We start from the raw sequence: 21,730 nt of genomic DNA, 5'->3' as shown, positions 1-21,730 counted from the left end.
GTGGGCTGAAGGGGGTGGAAGAAAAGCAGTATCCTAACACTTGTGCGAAAAGATGAATATTCATATGTATCACTGTGTTATCCTTTGAGAGAGAACACGGCACTGCAGACATTGCTGTGGATGGGCTGCACTTGAATTTTCCCTGCTTACTCTAGTTTTATTTGTGGATGGAATTTATTTTTTTAAAAAAGCACGTGGGGGCTAGGCGAGGGCTTAGTGACGCTGCTGCTAATGCTACGTGGGAGTCACTTTGGCCGGGAGTCAGAGAAGATTTGTACATGCTGCAGCACTGCCACAGAACTGCGTCTTCTGAGGGCCTGGCTTCAGGGAGAAAACATGTCTGAAGCTCAGCATCAGAATCCCCAGCACCTAGTGAGAGAGCTGATCATACAGAATACACAGCTTTGTGGATTCTGTTTTGATGTTGGACATATGAATTAAAATGTTTATACTTGATTAGGTACCCAGGTCTCTTTCAGAAAGTGGGGTTTTTTTCTGTTTTGGCTTTCCAGTAGAAATTTTAAGGATATGTAAACCTTGACGCAAAACCTATTCTCTTCAATAATAATTTCAGGTGAGAGAGAATAAATCTGAAAGCAAGTTCAGTACAAATTGGATAGAAGTATCATGACTGTTCTGTAAAAATAACTTTTCTAAGGGAGCAAAAACAAGAAAGATTTTTTTCAAACTTCCATAAGCAATCCACTGAATTTCTAGTTGGAAGGGATCAAGATAACAAAGGGAAAAAATACTGAATCTAATAAAATTTTTGAAAACCCCTAATCAAATAGGAGGTACCAGTATATAAGTATTGCATAATATGAGAATGGAACAATGAATGACATTTATGAATCGGTGATTTTGAGTCAATATGTATTTCAGTGGCCCAGAACAACAGTTGCTTTTAGGAGAAGTGTATGTATAGAGGCCTCGTAAAATAAAAACAATAATGCCCAGACACAGCTGTCTGTTCCTAAATGTTGCTATGATCTTATGGTTAATAGTAACATCTATTTGGATACTTAATGCCACTGTGTAATGATTAAAGTAATTTTTCTCAGATACTGAGTCTGTTAAACAGGAATAGAAAATACTCTGTGGAAATGTAACTAAGAAATTGCACAGAGCTTAATAGTTTCTGTATTAGTAATCTGTCTATTTTTAGTTTTTTAGCCTTCAGGCAGAGAAGCAATCACTATGGTCTGCTGAACTGTAGCTGCAAGCATGATCTCTTTAAGAATCTTGCAAAACTCAAAAGTTAGGAAAATCTTGGATTTACTTGCAGTCTATGCGAAATTGTTGCTTTGCCTTTGTGCAGTGTTTTTGATACAATGCTATTTCTTGTGACTTGTGCCCTGATTTTGTTTGCTAGTACAAGGCATCTTTTGTTTCAAACAAAACCTTGAGGTTAATTTTCTGCTAGGTCTTTTCATGAAAAAGGAAGGTCATGGCTTACAGCATTTGCATTGTCACTGCAAAGGACTGTACAAACTGTTCCATGTGGACCAGGATGTGTCTGTGATTAATTTAACACTTGCTACATGCTTTTCACAGAAGTATTTTCCTTTTTACAGTTTCAATACCATATGTATGTTATTTAGGCACTTGTGTAAGATACAAATCACATTTTGAGGATGAATTGTGAAGTTCCCATAATTAATATGTCCATAATTAACATGAAGTGAAGATCAAGTTTAAAGACGTTGAAATATATGAAAGAATTTTACTTAGAGCTGGTGTTAACATCAATTTAGTAGTAAAATAGTATGGTATTTATGTGAAATTTTAATGCATTCTCATCTACAATTATCAGTACCAAGTACAGATGCAGATTTTTACTTACTACTTACCCACATGGTTCTTTGTATCTTAAATATTTTAGTGTGTGGGCATGATACAGTTATTTGACATTTTACAATTTGTCCTTTGTTTGCATGCAGCGAGGAGTTATGGGCGAAGACGAGGTAATTCACTTCTGTTTGTTACAGTTCAATTAATTCTGATCTGTTACTGATCATTATGATTAATTAATCCAGATTATTGATTGTAATTGCTTATCTGCATGTTATCTTAGTTTGGGGAGGATGGAGGGTGTGAGGGAAGGAGGAGTACAGTCTGGATTGTTATGATCATTGTTCTTTTAGAGTCTGAATTGAAAATCCTTTAATCAGTTAAAAACTGCAGTTCTAATTATGGTTTAGTTCATGCTAATGGCTACTGCTTGCAGTCATTACCCCCTTTAAAAGTATATAGTTTGCTAGTTGTCCTTCTAACTCCTTTGGCTTCTGTAGAAGCAATAGTGTGCAGAGTAAAAGCAAAAAGCCTTTCTAAACTTAGCAAGAAATCTAGTAGACTGCTCTTAAAAGTAGTAAACACATTTTCATAGTATAAGCCAATATGTACACACTAACCTTGAAAAGCTCTACTGTTTTAACTGTGCTAGGATGTGATGTGAAGTTGTTATAAAGACCATGTAAAACATGCAAGAACAAAGTACCAAGATCTTTGGTAGCTTCTGGTATTCACCATATACGCATCAGTTCATGTGTCTGTCTTGGTCATTGGTTCATAACCTAGTGCTTGGTAGCCATAATCTGGAGAGGGATGATGTTGTAGATCATGGTCAGTGGATGTAACAGTTAGTACAATCATTCTGACAATTCTGCCAGATTCTGCTTAATTTTTTACTGTTAAAAAACAAAAATAAGTGTTTAGAAGGGCTAATCCTTTTTATTCATAGTCATCTAGAGAAATGCGAAAGCCTGTTGAAATGGAAAAGCAAATTACGTTTTTGCTTTCTTTATCTGAGAGACCTTTAGAAGTGAAGAGGATGGAGAAGAAAATAATAGGAGTCATGTAGACCATATTACTCTGAAAGTATTATCTATTGTCCTTCATGTCAGCTTAGCTCTCACAGGAGCTCCAGTGCTTTTGGCAAACTTTTATCATTAATTAAAGTTAAACTGAGCTCTCTGGTATCACTTCAGAACATGTTCTGCTGGTTTTATTTGTAAAGAACAATTCTCATTGTTCTTAGATTTTAACATGGGTCTGTGGGTACAAATAAGTTATTCTGAGGATTATTCTAAGACCGTCTTCCCCGTTATATACTTGTCTATATTGTAAGTTTTATTGTCTAAGAAGCACTTCTTATAAACCAAGCTAAATTACAATAATTTTAGATTTAGGATATTGAGAATAACTCTCCTCTATTAGTGGAATGTCTTAAAATTTCCACTTTCAGTTACCTGCAGGTTCCTGCAATATGAGTCTTATTTCTTCCATCGTGCACTTCTTCCTGTCACTGTCATTGTGGTAACAGCTCCATCTTCTCCATCAGTCACTTTAGTAATTCAGAAATTCATTGCATCCAACTTTCTTGGTTGCGCAACCAAATCTTACCACTTGTTCATATACCTCTTAAAGATTTGATCATTCTTACTTGTCTTCATAACTAAAATTCATATCTATAGTATGCAGCTGCTACAGTCATAAATTCAATCTTGCTCCTCTCATGCCTAAGTAGTTGATACACAAGAGGAATCTTCTTGCCTGCTTCATTCAGCTATGTTAGCTATGTGTCTCCATTGCTCGCTCACCTTTCTGTCCCATTGAGGACCAGCTGCATGCTTCCACTTCCTCACTTTCCACAACTCTGCTGATCTGTTGCAGACCTCTTGATTGTGTCCTTACAAGACCAAGCATCTCTTGCTCCCCACTTGTCATTCTCAAACATACCTATCACCAGTTCTAATGGAAAGGAGGAGCCTGCTGTAGCTTTCTGCATTTGCTGTACTCCTCTTCATTGGATGTCTGCTGAAGACACAGATATGCCACCATAAAAATGATGTAGTTAACATTCTTTGTTGCTTGATACAGTGCTGCAGTCATGCTTTTAATTTTGTGCTCCTCATGATACTTTATGATATTTGGTTGTTTTGTATCATCCTGTTTTATATCGTCCTTTCATTCAGTTTTTTTGTTGAGGTGCCACATCAGTGTCAATAGGCATTACTGTAACATAAGTTGTTGGTCACAATATTTGCTGGTTTTTCACCCTTGTCTTTTAAACACCTGGTTCTGAGGTGGTCTTCTGGAAATTAAGGGCTTTCATACTCACCCCCAGCTGGTCAGCATTGGATCTGCTGGTATTCCTACCGGGCTTTACTGCTAATGTTCTCCTGAGCTGGAGAAATAAAGACTGCAGTATTGCTCACAGCCAAGGTACTGCAGACTCAGCTGTCAGGGACCTACTGGTCCTGACTATGGGTTTTCAGTGGGTGAATCTGGAAGAAGTTGTTTGTTTAAAATTAAAAACTAGCTTGCTTCCCAAAAGTGTGCTAGGTTGTTTTTTGATTTGGCTTTCTTGCTTCTTTTGGGGAAGCAGTTGATTTAATTAATGATTATTTTTTAAATAAGTGGCAAACAGGGAAAATGGCATTTCAGAAGAAATAGTGATGTGGATCATTTGCTTTGCTTCACAAAGTCTTTCTTTTGGGACTTTTTGCAATTAAAAGACTGAGTTCTGAATTTGAAACTATCATTAATCTTCATGTTGCTGATTAAAGCAATAAAAGATTGAATATGCCAAGATAAATATCCTGGCCTTCTGAATTTTTTTTTGTTCAGAGTTCTACAAAATTTGTAAATATGAAATGGGGAAGAAATATCTGGAACAGAATTACCATATTTTCACTTCCCTCTGCGCTCCAAGTGTCTCTTTAGGTCAGATTGCATTTGCAAAGCCATCCTGTGAACTTCTCAGATTTTACACTTGCTTTTCAGGGTAACAGTAAACTCACTGGAGTTTACTACATGTTAGGAACTGCCACAAGGCTTCCCTCCCAAACTGTAGTAAATTGAGAGTGAGAAGAATAAATCAGCATTGTGACTCATTTTTCAAGTGTTACATTTTACACATTTACTAAAATTCTCTTTTGCTTTCTTAGAAATTGAGTATATTCTTATGTTAGCAGTATCCAATACCTTTAGAAATACATGTTTGAAACTTGTGATAGTGATGTTTCTGTTTCCCTATTCAATTAAAATTTAAGGAGTTTAGACACACTGTACTTATTCAGGTGGAGGAAATTATCATTTTAACTTGAAGCTAAACCAAAGACAGACTAACAAAGCTCACTTAAGCAATTTTTAATATTTTCTTTTCATAAATAAGACCCTTTAATTAAAACAAAATTACCACTTATCTACTGGATGCAGCAGAGCAACTACCATATAATGTAATATGAAGTATACACTTAGAGTGATGTCAGCTTGCAATCTTGAAATTCCATTTTGAAGTTTAACACATTTTTTCATTCTGCTAATTTTTCTTTAAACTAATATCAACTTTTCTAATATCTTGATGTTTTCATTTTGACTCTCCAGACTGCTATTCCCCATTCCCTAAAATTATAAAACCACGTACTGCCACAAAATTATTTTAATGTACATTATTATCTTTTCTTTTTAAGGCCGTTCTTCCCTCTTCCCAATAGATGATGGCTTGCTGGATGATGGTCACAGTGATCAAGTTGGAGTCCTGAATTCCCCCACCTGCTATTCAGCTCATCAGAACGGAGAACGAATCGAGCGTTTCTCTCGGAAAGTGTTCGTTGGAGGGCTTCCACCGGATATTGATGAAGGTGAGCTGCCTGAACACCAAGCAGACTATGTTGGGAGGGAGAAACAAAAACAGGTCATGAAAAACCTGACTCGAGTAGTAAAAATAAGCCACTCAGCAAAATAATGTTGTGCAAAAGGCTGTAACTATATGTTCTTTATGTAAGTTGATGGGTGTGTTGAGCTTAGTATCATCTTTTTTGGTTTTGGGATGTTGCAGTTGTTTCTGATTCTGCACTTGCAGATTAGAGTTCCATGTAATGCCTGGAGTGTGTGCTCTTGCTTATCTTGCATATTCCTTTCAAATACATCTTAGCCCTCCTCTATCTGTGCCTGCTTTATTCTGTAGTCCTGGAAAATTGCCATTTGTAAATGAATTTCATATTCTATTTTACTATTACCTGAAGATCTCAGCAGTGATATAGAAAGGTTGTTATTCCTGATGAGAAATAGAAGCTTAGGCAGAGCAAGGTCAAGTGGCAGAGCGCTCTTGATGTGTTGAACAGAGACTCTACTACAGAAACTCGGGTTGTTAGCCAGCTGAAATTGCTTTGTACACCAGTGGTGATTTAAAGTAATTGTGCTGTTTAATATGAGGTTTCTCCTGTGCAGATAAATTTAAATTGCATGTTAACTTTCAATATAAATGGAAGTCCTGTTAGGAGGTTCATGGTAATCCTAGAATAACATACAAACCAAATAAGCTGACTGTGTTTAATTAACTTTCGGACATGGAAAGACCAGATTTTGGTTCCATTTTCATTGAGATGCTCTCCTATAATCTACTAAGGGATTTATTTTGATATGCTTCAGCACACAGTTGCCTATAATACTAATGCTAAACAAAACCACATGGAAGTACATTTTATTTCTCTCCTCCCTGTTTATATGATGATGGTAGGATATGACTGAAAGAAATTGATCATACTTGTGTTTGAGTTGCTGCTTTTCCAGTCACTGATATGTAGGTGTGGCTGGGATAGAAAGGACTCAGAAAGATGTGCAAGGGGCATAGTAGATCTTGCAGCAAGGCTATTCATGGTTGTTGGAAGCACCTCTAAATAGTTTTAAATTTCTGTCTCTGATATATGCATAGCGTCTGCTATAGAGCAGATATCCTGTATATATTTCCTATATATAGGAAACTACTAGCACGTTAATTGTGGTGTTACTTAGTATATAAATATCTACTTACAAAGCTCTGAACTGTACATCACTAAACAATAAATTTATTTGATTTCATTCAAACCAGATTCTGATTTGAATTTAGGGAAGCACCACACAAGTTTTCATGAATGGTTTTAGTTGCACATATACTTCTGAAATGCTGCTGGTTTTAAGCAATAAAAAACAAATGTAAGATTAAAATCACCAAAAATATGTTGTATAAATATGAACACTCTGGAGGATGCATCTATTTAAGTCTTTTGTTCATGAAAATTGTACATTTTGTTTTGTTTTTCTTCCCATGAAATGCCAACTTTGCTAGAAGCAAAGGTCTTTGCTTGATAGTATTTTTCATTGAGTTATGTAAATTTCCTTTAATTGCAACTATTTTACATGTTTTTAGATGAAATTACTGCCAGCTTCAGACGATTTGGGCCCTTGGTAGTAGACTGGCCTCACAAAGCAGAGAGCAAGTCCTATTTTCCACCAAAAGGTAAGAGAGTTACAAGGTTTTGACCTGTTACTGAGTGCAAATCTTGCTCTGGGAAACTGTCTCATCTTTTTCCAAAGGGTATAATGTAGAGTCCCTGTGAACACTTAAATCTGTTGGTTCAGTACAGGTCCAGGTGTGCTTCCCTTACATACTGAGTCTAAAACCTGTTATTTTGTTACTGAGCTTGATCAGGTCAACGCTCTGTAGTTGTATACATCACTGATCATCACTTCTGTATTTATATTTCAGTCTAGTTTCCAAAACTGAAATTTGATCCAAATTTTTAAGACAAAATCTTAGATAAATATTTTCCTAGGAGGTTAAAGGCATGATGTAGGATGATGCATTTGCTTATATGGTCAAGATAATCAAATATGCATCTTTCACTTTTAGGATGTGAACTTCCTGTTGAAGCTCTAATCTTTTTGTTAAATTGTTAAATATTGATGTTTTTTCTTTTAAACTGGAAAAGCTCACTTTTAAACTATTAAACTATTTCTAGTGTTGCTGTTAGATTAGATTTTTTACTATTACTTACAAAGTGTTGGAAAAACTATTCTGTAGATCAAGTATATCTCTGTATATGTAAAGTAATGTATTGTTACATATAAAATAAATGCAGAACTGTGATCCAGACATGAAAGCAATGCAGAAATTATTGATTTTGTAGAGAATGCAGCAATTCATTCCTTCTGTGGAAGTGACAAATGTAGGTATAGTTCTTTTGTAAACTGATTCTTTCTGTGCATCTGTGCTGGGGAAAAGACAGGATTATTATCCCCGATGGGCCCTCTAAAGAGTGGGAAATGGAATTGAAAGCATTTGAATAGCATTTATGAATGCTACATGGAAATTCTAAGACAAACAAAGAGACTTTGGCTTTTTTGATTGTCAGCCCAGCCCACAAAGCTACTGTCAAGTTAAATTTGATTATCTTAGACTGCATCTCTCTTCATAAATTACCAAGAGAAATTCCCAAGGAACTCTTTGAAGAAGATACATCTCACAGAGTCTGTGATGAATATATGGAAAACAGAAGATGTAATATATTCTACCTGAAAGGAATGGATTCTGGCATTCGTTTCCAAGGAGATAGTCCTATTTGATAAATAGGACTTCCTTATTTGATAAAGCTTTTTCATATAGTTGGGTTGTTTATAATTACTGCAGTAAGAAAAAAACTAAACTGTGTTGTAAGTAGAGCTTCTTAAAGGCAGAGAATACAAGTAGAAGAACCACAGTGTATTGATCTAATTAATTCAGGAAACATTTGCAACCTAAATGCTAAGTTGATTTCCCATGGTTAACTGATGCTTACTTGAAAAATAAAAGCATTTAATGTTCTATCTTAACACTTCAGCTGAACTTTTAGCTTGCTGCATTATTCAGTATTTTTTGTATGTAGCCTAACACATTTAAAATACAGTGTCAATTTCTCTTTGTAAATACTCTGGAAACATACAACTGCTGAGTGTTACTGTGTACATATCTCTTTTGTTCAAAGCAATACATATGACCCATAATTATTTTGCAGAAGAATTTCATTAAAAATCATCTTTCATTGGTATTACTTGTGTGAACAGACAAGAACCATGTATACATTAATAAGATGTCTGAAATGGCTAAGGATAGGCAAAAAAAGCTTTGAGATCAATCAGTAATTGCCAGTTGAGAAATACATACTATATTAGTTCAGGGAATTAATGTTTTTTATTATTTTCAGTCTCCATTTTCTAAATTGTCACTCTGCATGAAATTAATTCAGTGTCTATATTTTTCTTTGTTCAGTTTTGTTAGAGATTTGCTATAGTATTGCCTTCCAAAGACTTCTCAGAATTAGGTCGTTCTGGACTAATTCATGTAAGTCTTTTCTGTGGTGAAGAGATGAAGCCTGTTTTGTTTTGGGTTGCCTTTTTTTTGCCTTTTTTTTGCCTTTTTTTTTTTTTTTGTTACTGCTCAGTTTTCCAGACTCTGCTTCCTTCCAAGCTCTCTGGTTCAGAAGGTCCTGAGGGAAGGCCAAGTTCATAATAAGTGTTTCCTTGCTGAAAGAAATTAAGAAAGTGTCTTGATCCATCAAGGCTGGCTGCCTCCTGAGAAACACCAACTGCTTGTTCTTAACTAATTACATTTTGTTGGTTCACCACAAAATTAGACCAAAACATAACAGGAATTTTTACAACTTTACACTGATCTTACAAGGAAGCTCTGTTCTGAAAAAAAACCTCAGTTCAGCTCAAAGTACAAAGTCTGTAACAATGATCTGCCAACTGTGATGCAGAATTCCTTCCTTTCTGACTTGCCACTGTTTATCATAACTCATGTTATTACGTAGTTGGCAAATAGACTTATTTGTGAAACAATACACATGTCCAAAGTAACTTGCTGGGTTGAGGACTCCTCCTTCTGATAATGAAGCTCACAAAGAAATGGTGCCATAAAGATATGGAAATTCAAAAAATTCCTTCCAAAATACATCCAGTTGTTTGTGACCTCTGTACTATTTATAGTTTGTCTCAGAGGATAATCTGATTTAAACAGGACAATGTCCCCAGCCTTATTCTAACTGGTTGTTTCTGCTGCCTTGTATGACAACAGTTGTGCAGTAACTTCTTTCTTCAAGGTTCCCAATTGCTAACTCAGAGCTGACTAGCTGAAAAACTCAAGTTGGAAATGTTCTGCTTCTAGTTTCAGAAGCAAAACCCCAGGTCCATACAGGTTCTGTTGAACTTGTTACCTGCTACTTTGATCACACTGGATAGGATCAAACTCAGGATTCAGGCAAGTAACTGTAGGTATCTTCATATCTGATTAGTGTCTAAGCTTCCTTTAATCAATGTGAATCTGGCCAGTACAGCCAGTGAAGTGTAGAGGACAATTCAGGTCACTGTAACATAAACACATTGAGCTTGATTCATTTACCCTGACTGAGGGTATCTAAAAGACTAGATACATGGGTATCACAAATATAGTGCAGCACCACATTTTTTCACCTCACAAGTGTTTTGGAGTTTATTCTCCATCAAAGATGACTAAAGGAAAACCTGAAATATGGGTTATGTAGATCCATTGTCTCTATTAACCTGCAGCTTGGACTGATTCTTTCTGATTTAAGTTAAGGTGCAGCAGTCTCTAGGCAAGAATTGCACTGCACTGAGGCCACTTAGTGCCCTCAGACTGTGGTGAGTCTGTCAGGACAGTGGAGGAACCAGCCCCAACCCAAAATACCATTGCAGTCACTGGCATGGCACTACATGGGCAGTGCCAATGTAGCTTGCACTGATTTTATTGACTCCTCCTCTAAGCCATTAATGACAGGAATTAGCTGGAGGTTGATAAAACTTAAAGCTGCTCTCTGATTTCTACACAGAATATGCATAACAAGAAACATGTTTTCTCCCTCTGGTAAACTTTCATATTACTTTGAAATAAATAATTCTTTTCCTTGCTAAAAAAATGATTTAGCATGAATCTAGTCCAGAATGCTTTGATTTTGATTTGTTCTTTAAATAATGAATACCAAAATAAAATTTTTTAAGAATACCATGAAAAGTTTTAATTTGGTAGGACTCTTCAATCATCTCAGCTTTTCAAACTTACCTGATATGCTTTCTGTTCCAGTGCTCACCAGTCCATCTCTTTAGTAAGCATTGTAAATCATTGAAGGTCTAGAGCTGTGTACTACTCCTTCAGAGGGGAGTAGTACAGCTGAGCTCATGACACAAGCCTTTCTGAGGCTTTGAATTAAGTGGGATAAACCAAGACATGAGTACATGTTTTTTAGATGAGCTTGAGAAGGCAATATTAATGTATGGGTTTTTTATTGCTTTCCTTTCCATGTCAGGAGTAGTAGTATGAAGTGACCCTGAGATTAGCTCAGTTGTTTAGAGCATGGTGCTAATAAAAATCCAGGTTGTGGATTTAGTCCCTATATGGGCTATTCACTTAAGAGATGGACTCAGAGATCTTTGTGTCCCATCCAACTCAGAATATTCTGTGAAATCTGTAATAATCTTTATCACTTCTTGAGTTCTTATACTTGAATTTTGTATCTTTTTGCAAGTTGCTGCAGTTAAGCATGTTAATAGCTGCAGACATAGAGGTAGATTATATGGAGGCACTTAACAACCTTGTATATCTGGAACCATATGGCAGTACCTTTGAACTGCATTAGGAGGAGAACTGATGAAAACTCAGTATCTGGAGAATCTTTGTATGTCTGATTCCTTGGACAGTATCATGTGCAATTAACCCTCCCTTTGATTAATCAAGTTTTTGCACTCCCATCATTCTTGTACTGGCTCTCCATTCAAACTGGAATGTGTGTGTGCTTCTGACCAAGTAAGGACAGTTACATGGAGCTTATCTCACCCATGCCAGTTGGCACATGCCCTGATTCATTGAGTTTAGTATGGGTAATATGTGGATTTTAAATTCTGTGATAAATACTGTAATATATCCCCATTAAAACAGATTTTGAATCTAAATTATTGCTGATTAAACTTAAGTTAAACAGGTCATCATTAAAAAATTACAGTTCAGCAGTGAAGAATAGACTTTACAAGAAAATGCTTCAGTCCAAGTCCAGAGATTCCTTATGACATATTTGTTATGAAACTAAATAAGATAAAAATAAAAATATAGAATACATAAAATCCTGTCATGTGTCCCATTTTTGTAGCTATGATGGGACTGTGGTATCAGGGGCAAGAAATAAGGTACAGCATTGGAAGGACCAGTATGGACCTTTACAGCTTTCTCTTAAAATCCTGTTCTTGTTCCCACATGTCTAAAATCAGTTGTGCATTGGTTTTTTAAATCTTACATTGTTAATGCACTGATTCTTTAATGGTCTTCAAGATACAGCCTACCACTTTTACCTTGATCACCTGCAGTGTCTGTTTGCAGTAAGAAGTGGCTGGTGGTTGATTAGCTTCTCTCAGAAATACAGCAAGATTTCCAAAAGGCTTGCTAAAGCATCCATGTTCCCTTTTCCCAAGCCCACCCTAGGGCAGCTGCTTCAGCATTTACTTCTCCATCAAAGTCATAAAACAACTTTGTGTGAAAATTCTAAACTTGGTAGTAATCTCAGAAAGAAATGTGAGTTATGGTCGCTTTAAAGTTTGTTTTAGTACACAACCCTAATTATGCTATTGAGGTATTTGTAAAGTAACAAATTCAGTGTATCTCATATTGTAACTGTGAAAGTAATATGTCATGTTCTTTGCTTGTCTGACTGTTTGGTTTTATGTAGCATTAAATAAGCATTTTAATTCTTTTTTTTTGGTAGTGTTTGAAAGGTTTGCTGGGTCACTTACGTAATAAAATACTTTCATCTAATCTCCAGAATAGAGATTAGTCCTTTGTGCCAAGTCGGATTTTCATTGTATAATGTCCATTGCAGGCAATGAATGATGTTTAGCCTAGACTTACAGTGCATGATAGAGCAGACACGTTTGCTTTTATTTGGTTATTAGTCTCATCTGACAATTACTTTACAGATGGAAGTTCTGTTAATTATGACAATGTTAAAGAACATTGTTAAAGTACATAGTTAAAGAAGATGACCAATATGAAAGAATTGGTTTGACTTTCTTTTTCTTTTATGTAGAAAAATGAGTGGCAAAGATGATTCTGTAAAATAAAGATAGAAAAGCAATCAATTGGTTTGGGTTCTTTTCCAGGTTACGCATTCCTCCTGTTCCAAGAAGAGAGTTCTGTACAGGCCCTGATTGATGCCTGCATTGAAGAAGATGGAAAGCTCTATCTGTGTGTTTCCAGCCCCACTATCAAGGACAAGCCAGTAAGTACATAGTCAGTGGCCTGCAGGCTATGGCTGCCATCTGTCTAAAGCAGCACTGGAAATTGTGAAGATGAAAACAAACAAAAGTAAACTACTGTTAGCAGAGCTCAACATCTGGAACACTTGCATTGTTTTAAAATTGTAGTCTTTTGAATTAATAGGATTAAAACAAAGCAACTAGACATGCTACAGTAATGAGGTTATGACTAACAATTTGTATAGGCTGATGAACATATTTCCACATTGTAGTGAAACCTAAAGTAGGATTCTGTTTCCTTTCCCAATTTAATAGGTCCAGATCCGTCCCTGGAATCTAAGCGATAGTGACTTTGTGATGGATGGTTCGCAACCACTTGATCCTCGGAAAACAATTTTTGTTGGAGGAGTCCCTAGACCATTAAGAGCTGGTGAGTAGAATCTGTGGCAATTTTTTAAAGTAAGAAAGTATTAGAAATAATTTGTACTATGCATAATTTTTTGTAGCTAGATTTAGATCCATATAGATTGAACAGTCTTGGTAGTTTTGACTGCTATACAATATTCATGTATTCTTGAATTTTTCTACTGTGTAGGTTTGGCCATAAATCACAATTCATCATTGAGATTTGCTGCAAAGTGTTACCTCTTTATAGCTGTAATGTAAGCTATGTCACAAGAGGCATAAAACTAAGAGTTTGGTTTTAAAATAATGCTATGGAAACATCTCTGCCCTGCTCCATGACTGTGGAGTGGTATTTGTGACCTGCTTGTCATTGTGCATTAGCTACTCTTCTCCTGCTGTCAGGTTACACACACAACCAGTGATAGAGTATTTGGACAAGTAGGCATAGAGGAAAAAGGAGGAAATTCAGAGAGCTAGCACTATCTTTTATGGCACAACATTATATGAGATTGCAGGACTCTTTCTAGACTCTTGCCAGAGGTGTGAAGGAAAAAATAAATGTTTCTGTAGCTGTGGAATGGTTGATGTACAGCCTGGATAGTCTGCTTTTTCAGATTGTCTGCAGCAGCCTTTTACAATGTTTTAGGTGGCGTTCTAGAAGTGGGCTGCAGTGGATGTTGGAAGCAGAAGCAAACCATCCAGTGGTTGAAATCCCCTTTATTATTAGAATGGCTTCTGGATTTCATTAGTCTTTCACAGCTAGTAGTGAATTTTATTCTTAGAGAAAGATGAACTTTTAGATGAAAGATGTAAGAAAACCTAGAAGTAATAGTGCAAATTTGGGTTACAAAGGCTCTTAAATTTTTTTGTCTTGGACCTGCAATACTCAAGCTTTTTTGGTATTTTACTTTTAAGACTCTACTTTTGACTGTAATACAAGCTCTGTAAATGAGTGTAAACACAGTATGTTCCAAGTACAGATTAATTTTTCTTTAAATTCAGTCCAGTGCTCCATATTACTGTGCCGAATGTCTGATAAATTTAATGGATGCACTCTTATGCTCAGCTCACAAATGCCCGGTATATGTAAAAATTAAAGTTTTATGGCACTGTGAAATAAGAATAATAACTTCACAAAAGCAGTAAAACTTAAGGAGACTCTTCAAACAGCTATTGAACATCAAGGACTGCTGACACCTCTATAAACTAATACAGAGGGTACTAATTCTGAAAAACCAGTGTTTTCCACCCCAGTGAATTGCAACTGAATTCAGTATAATTTGACAGTCAGAGGATCGCCAAGGTACTTGATCTGTAAAATTTGAAATTTTTGATTCTCTGAACTTCAGTATCTATGTTAAGTGTAGCACTGTAGAGATAATCAAGTTCTGTGTGGCTGATGAAAAAATGCTAACTACATTTTTAAATTCAAGTAGGACGTAGAGCTTTAGGACAGACAGAGAACATGTACCAAGGAATTTGTGGCATGAGGATCTATTTTATACAGCTTACATTCCAATGCCCGCCCAAAAACTCTTTTGCTGAAATCCTCTGAAGAAAACTACCCTGGAGTTCTAGCTCCATGTTATCAAGAACATACAATTCCATTGTTTCTTGGATTTATGTACCCACAGTGTGAAAGATCTATCTGCTGAGTAATGAACAACTTATTTAATATTATTTCTTTAATATTTTTAATCTTGTTATTACTGTTTCATTGGCTCTTGCAAAATTAATAATTAAAAATAACTTTTCTCATATTTTTAAAGTTTGTAGTGTAAGAATAGTTTGAATGTTTTGTTGTTTTGTTTAATAGTGGAATTGGCCATGATCATGGACCGTCTCTACGGGGGAGTTTGTTACGCAGGAATTGACACTGACCCTGAGCTGAAATACCCGAAAGGTGCTGGACGTGTTGCTTTTTCCAATCAGCAGAGTTACATTGCTGCCATCAGTGCTCGGTTTGTTCAACTTCAGCATGGCGACATTGATAAACGAGTAAGTTACACAGAAATTTCAAAAAAAGACTTTTGCTCTGTAAAGAAACTTCTTAGAGTGTGGTAGCATTGCATGTGATTTGCTTTCAAGGCAGCTTCTATATTTTTTTAGCATTCACGTAACTCCACTACTTTCAGGAGTATGGCTGAATGCCCCCAGACGAACAACATGTTTCCACAGAGCAGCAGTTTGTTCCTTTGACATATGTTGGACCATATGTTCTTCCCATTCTGGAGTTCCTGGTTTTATTGTGTACAGGCAAAGGGCTTGAAAATCTCTTTCTCTCTCGTGTTCTAATGAAACCAAATACTGTGATAATTCCTCTGTCATTCATAAGAAATTCTTGTATTCATTGGCTTCAGATTAGCTTGATACTTACAAACTGCCCTTAATTTCAGCCGTATTTGTCAGTGCTCAGAAAGTTGCTGAGGCTTAACACCTAAAATACAAAGGGTCTTACTTTTCCTGTTTGAAAGCCGTCTTAGTACTTACCAATGCATATTTCTATTTGCTACAGATGCTTATTCCTAGAAAAAGTAAAACTGACTTATATTAAGAAGACTAGTGAACTTCATAACTCCTAATTAGAAGTATAAGAGTAGCAAAGAAAACTGGCATCTAAATTGTGTCAGTTTTAAGGGTCACTAGTTTTGATGTCAAGAGCTGCAGAGATAGTCTGGCATTAATAGGTGTTCTTAAAAAAATAAAAAAGCTATGGTCTTACGGGAAGAAGGGTCAAGTAAGTAAAGTAGTTCAAGGTCCAGTCTTCTCTACAGATCAAAGACACAGGAAAAAGAAGGTAGTACAGTTAGCAGAAGTCTGCTCTGAGGAGGCAGCATGTGCTTCTCTCCTTTCAAATAGGCAGAGTAATTGAGCTTTATGTATGTGTCTCAAATAGCACTTGCCTCATGAGCTGAAATCCCCAAACATGGACCTTCCCAGAGGATGAGTGGGTGTGCATGTGGGTAGTCATCTAGGCTTCAAATTAGATGTGATGGCTACATTTTGGTCATGGGATTGCTATCCTTGTGACTTGCAGCTATTGTTGACTTATAACTGCACTTTGGATACTTATGTAACAGAAAAAATGGCCTTGGGATTGGGTGACGGGATATATAAAGCTGTTAATCATCTTGCATTTGAGTATTTGGACAAAATGGGAGTAAGGACCAGAATCCAGAATTTCCTCTAAATGCTAAATGAGTCATTTAGCTTCCAAATTGAGTATTATTAAGTTTCTTTGAGGAACTGTCTAACGGGCATTTGTCTTTGAAGTCACCTGACTTGAAAATTGAGACATGGAGCTGGTTCCAATCCAAATATGTCTCCCTCAAAAGTGGGAAACATGGACTTGTACCTTGTAAACCATGGGGAATGTTTATCTTGATCTTCCTCTTCCCATGGGAAGTGTGTCCTTTGCAGTAGAGAGGTGTATGGTAGACTGGCAGTGCCATCTTGCAAGAGAAGACATGATCCTGGCTTTGAGGGCTGCAGTTGCACATCCGTTGTTTTGGTGTTTTTGGTTTTTTTGATAGATCACCAGAGATCTAAAGGGCCCTTTGGGTGCTGAGCAGGCATCTGAAATGGCACCGCTTGCTGTTTGCAGAGAAAAGGATGTAGGTTGTTAATGGGTGATGGGACACTGCAGGCCTCTTGGAGCTTGGGGGGAAAGAAAAACCAAGGCAAAATCTAGCACAAATGCTGGATCTGAACAGCACAATATGTGACTTACATCCATTCCATTGAAACTTAATTTATAAGAGCAGAACTCGGTGATTTCTTCAATCACAAGTTACCAAAAAAACCACTATAATGCAAACAAGAACCAAAACAATCCAAACAACCCCTGCCAAGCATAGTCAGAATTTGGAGATAGCTATTCATGGGTTGGAGATCTTGAGGGGGAAAGGCAGGAAGATCTAGGTTTTCTCTTTAAATATCTGAATTCTTAAAGCTTCTTTTTTGAAATAATTTATGTTCTTTCTTTAGTGATGCTTTTTTAACACTTGAAAAATTAATCTCCTGACTCAAGCATTCTCTTAAATTTGTAATTTCCACATTTTTATTACCATCCTCATTTTTTTCTTATTTTAAAAAACGTGTGCTACTCCTAAGGTGTTTCACTGGCAAAATACAGCAGTCCCAAATCTTAACTATTTTAATAAACTTGTCTTTAAGTCCCATGATGGGGCAGGTTTATGAACTTCTTTGTTTACCTGAGAGGAGGGTTAATCTATATTTTTAAATAATCTTTTTTAATTAAACCATAAGGTCAATCCTTATTTATATAATAACATATATTTATTACCACCCAGTTATTTGCATTACTGAAGAGTCATAGAGAAGAGCATCATTTTAGGGAACATCTTGAATCTTAGCTGAAAGTATGAAAAAGGCTATTTTCAGAAATACTTTTTTTTACCTCTGCAGAGCTTTTACACTAATGCTTTTTCAGGCTGTGAAAATACTCTGTTATCAGTACTACTGCTGATTTATACATGAGCAAGCAGTGAGTATAAATCTATAAACCACTAGTTTGTAAATGAGGAAGATAGTCATGCTTTGGGTACTGCCTTCACCTGAGGTGTTTGTGTACGTTGGCCAGGAAGTTGATACATTCTGTATCTCACTGAAATCCTCGAGGCAGAGCCTGTTCTGCCCTTTACCTCAGCATTGCCTTCCATACCTGTTCTATCCAGTTTCTGTAGGTCTGCTGTCCTTTCACATTCTTTTCATAACCAGTTTTGTCTGTGTAGAAGTCTTTTTCGATTGCTAAATTTTGCAGTTCACCTGCTTATCCTTCTGAACTTCAGTTCAAAGTATTTATAGCATTTTTTTGCACATACCTTTTCCGACCTGAATTGGAAATCTTAGCGCCACAGTCACTTGACAAACATTGTCTGTGATCTTAACTTCTTCGTTAACTAAGTTCTCTGTAGCTTCTCTCCCCTTCTTTTGATATGTAGGTATATTTGGTTTGTCTAACAGATGTTTTTCTTCAGCAAAGTACTCCTTATCCTGTTTTATCATGTATGAAAGGTCAGCTCCAAACATTTCTTTGGAGCTTCAACTCCAAACAATTCATTAAAATACTGTTAACTTTCATATGCCAGCAGTCTGCATCCACCTCATGTAATATTTCCATTCCCCAAAGTGTTTCTCTAATATTTTTGAAATCATCTTCGTACTGATCTTGGTGCATTAGTGCACTGAAGCTTGAAATAAATGCTGCTTCATGCTTTCAGTAATTCTGAGCCACGAACACAGTTACTGCATAAGGTACCTGTTTATTGGAAAGTGTGAGTGTAATTGATGATAAGGCAGGTCATTGTAGTGAAATAAGAAGTAGAGCTCATACTGAATATAGATTACTGAATATAGATTAAGACACTTTGACATTTCTAGGATGGCCTCTACTTCTGAAGCTAAGAAAATGAAGCCTGTTTGGCTGTAAAACTTCAGGGCAGGGAGCTGGATGTCTAAATTTTTTCCCCTGGAAATACGCTGAGAAAAGTATCATTTTAAACTTCTTAGTGTTTGAGGCATATTCTGTCTTGAGTATAGAGCATGCAGTCAATGTCTGTATGTGGCAATCTTCAGAAGTATTAGTTTCTAAGGATAACAATCTCATGCAGCAGTGAGGAAAATGTGGGATACAACAATACATTCCTTAATGTACTGCGTCAACTCATTTTGTGTTTTATTATGAAGTACTTCTTCCTGTCTGATCGCAGTCTGAAGCAGTACAGTTATGCAAAGACATAATGCATATTTACCACTGGACTCCTGCCACTTTTCCATTCTGGCAGTCAGATGAGTTTGGGAGAGAGAAGCTGTGTAAGACAGGTGTTTGTAGCTGTCTGTAGACTTGCAAAATGGTCTTTAAAAAAATATTTTCAGAATTGTATTGAATGCAAATTCCTGTACAGTTCCAAGCCAAAGAAAGAGAAAGTAATAGATTACCAAAATTGTCAGTGCCAAATTTGACCATATTTTAAAAATAGGGAGTGAGTTTACAGTGAACAGCTCTGCTAAAAGATCTGCATTACAGCCTGCAGTGAGTACTTTTAATTTGCACGCAAATGTAGTACATGCAGAGACACTGGTACTTAAAAAAAAAAAAATCTATGTTAAAGGGTAGTCTCATATGTTTAGTTTTTTTTTTTTTTTTTGCTAAACCATGTAGAATTGTCATGTCGACGTCCAGTTAGGGGATCTTTGCGTGATCGTATTTTCTTCTACACTGAAATTCATAATATCATTTGCAAAGAACACTTTCCCAGGGTAAATAAGGGGAAATTCCTGATGTGGTTGTTTACTACATGCACAGAGTACTCCTAAAGGTTTGCCTTGAGGTGTTCTGCAGTATGGATGGGTCTGAAGGTGATAAATGATAATGAGTAATAACTGATCAGTTAGATAAAGGTGTTAATACAACTGACTGCAGATGTTAGAGGTTTTTTTGGGCTTCTTTTTTACACCAGAGAAAAATTAATGCCTTCATACAACTTCAGGTAGAAACAGTTATTAATGGGAATTGTTTCTGTTTGGCTCCAACAGGTGGAGGTAAAGCCATACGTGTTGGATGACCAGATGTGTGACGAGTGCCAGGGTGCGCGGTGCGGTGGGAAGTTTGCTCCTTTCTTTTGTGCCAATGTCACTTGCCTGCAGTATTACTGTGAGTTCTGTTGGGCAAATATCCACTCTCGTGCAGGACGTGAATTCCATAAGCCATTGGTAAAGGAGGGGGCTGACCGCCCACGTCAGATCCACTTCCGCTGGAATTAAACATGGTGAACCAGCATCTACATAAGGAGAGAAGGGTGCATGTGGCTTACTGTGTTTGAAGATACTGACATGCAGAAGAAATAAGTGCATTCTTCTGCTTTTCACCCCAGCTATCAATACATGCATCTTTATCAGCAGCCAAAACACTACAAGCCTCTTGTTTTTCACCAAAACCCTACATCTCAGGCTTACTAATTTTTGTGATATTTTCATGTTAAAATAAAATGTTTTTTTGTATTTTCTCCAAGTTATTTTTATATGTAAAGTTAAAACTAGATATGAGAATGTTTTTGCGTAGGGGCACACAGTCTGCTGCTATATTTAGTGGGTGAAGCGTGCACTTATTTCTAAACATGGGTTTTTAACTTCAAGATCTGCCCCAGTAATTTACCAAAGGTAGCAAAATAGTGAAGATGGAATATGTCTGCTACAAAAGCTTATTTTTATTGTTGTTGCTATTTTCAGTGTATACATAAACTAAAAATTAGGGTTGATTTTTTGCTCTCCATTTTGACTTGCAAGAAATAATACCTCAAGATAATCTGATTTATTAGCTATTTTTAAACATTTTTAATCACAAGCTGTATTAGCTTTGCTGCTATATAGGTGTTATGTGTAATGCCACCTATTAATACGGGATTGAAACGTTTAAGACACACTGCATTACAGATTAAATGCAGGCAGCACAATATGGCCTAAACTGCCATAGTTTTAGAATGTGAAAAATTGCATGTTTACTTACCTGTATACACCATATGCATGCACTAGAACTATTAATTAACAAGAGGTGAGTTATTGCAAATGTTCAAAAAAAGGCTCTCTTGAAACTAGGTAGCATGAGCAAATTTACAAAATTTCTTACAAAAAACAAACTTGCATGCATTATTGTGACTGAAGTAAAAAAATGTCCTACATGTGTACAATATGCAAATTAGTTTTAGACTAGAAAGTGCAGCCATTTTGTGACCTGGTCAGTAGTGGAATTCAATTTTATGCAGACTGGATGTAATATTGTAATCCCTGTGCAATTTTGTGATGTGTGCTTCTACTTAATGTGGCGTGATGTAGTATAGATACAAGTTTGAGTAAAAAGCTAGCATTTAAAAAGTTCTTTTAAGCCCCCTTGATTGTTCATGGTTAAGATTTCCTCTACAAACCAAAGATGGCCAGCACACTGCTAACCAGTCACCAAATGTGAAACCCATGACAAATGCATACAAAAATAGACATATATGAGAATGCATAATGCTTTAGAAATTAAATCCTAAGTAAAGTCAAAATGGAGAAGGTGTAATATACAGACGGCTAGTTGCATAACAAAATAAATTTTACCTTTAAGACAACAGTGAAATTTGGCTTAAAAAAGCCTTGCTTACATGTTTGACCTGTGTGCGTCGTGGTCTTCTGTCAAACCGGGGTCACTGTTGCATGAGAAGTAGCTACTTGACAGTCAAGGATGGTCTTTTTATTTTAATGAAGG

At 36.4% G+C, this 21,730-nt stretch overlaps 1 protein-coding gene across 2 annotated transcripts in view; it reads left to right on the top strand.

The window, feature by feature from the left end:
- The window catches only part of CPEB2 (cytoplasmic polyadenylation element binding protein 2), a 50,759-nt gene that overhangs the window by 26,775 nt on the left and 2,254 nt on the right, over positions 1-21,730 (top strand). The window contains exons 5-11 of one of the 2 annotated variants that reach the window (XM_066548608.1): positions 1,941-1,964; positions 5,475-5,645; positions 7,193-7,282; positions 12,964-13,082; positions 13,375-13,489; positions 15,281-15,462; positions 20,023-21,730. The exon at positions 20,023-21,730 is cut by the window's right edge and continues 2,254 nt beyond it. In XM_066548608.1, the coding sequence (XP_066404705.1) occupies positions 1,941-1,964; positions 5,475-5,645; positions 7,193-7,282; positions 12,964-13,082; positions 13,375-13,489; positions 15,281-15,462; positions 20,023-20,250 (929 nt within the window). In that variant the 3' untranslated portion in view covers positions 20,251-21,730. The remainder of the gene's footprint in view (positions 1-1,940; positions 1,965-5,474; positions 5,646-7,192; positions 7,283-12,963; positions 13,083-13,374; positions 13,490-15,280; positions 15,463-20,022) is intronic. The other variant, XM_066548610.1, reaches the window with a different exon arrangement.

The sequence above is a fragment of the Molothrus aeneus genome, chromosome 4 (genome assembly GCF_037042795.1).
Source record: "Molothrus aeneus isolate 106 chromosome 4, BPBGC_Maene_1.0, whole genome shotgun sequence".
Taxonomy (NCBI): Eukaryota; Metazoa; Chordata; class Aves; order Passeriformes; family Icteridae; genus Molothrus; species Molothrus aeneus.
The sequence above is the reverse complement of the archived record's forward strand: the minus strand, read 5'-3'. Positions and strand labels throughout refer to the sequence as shown.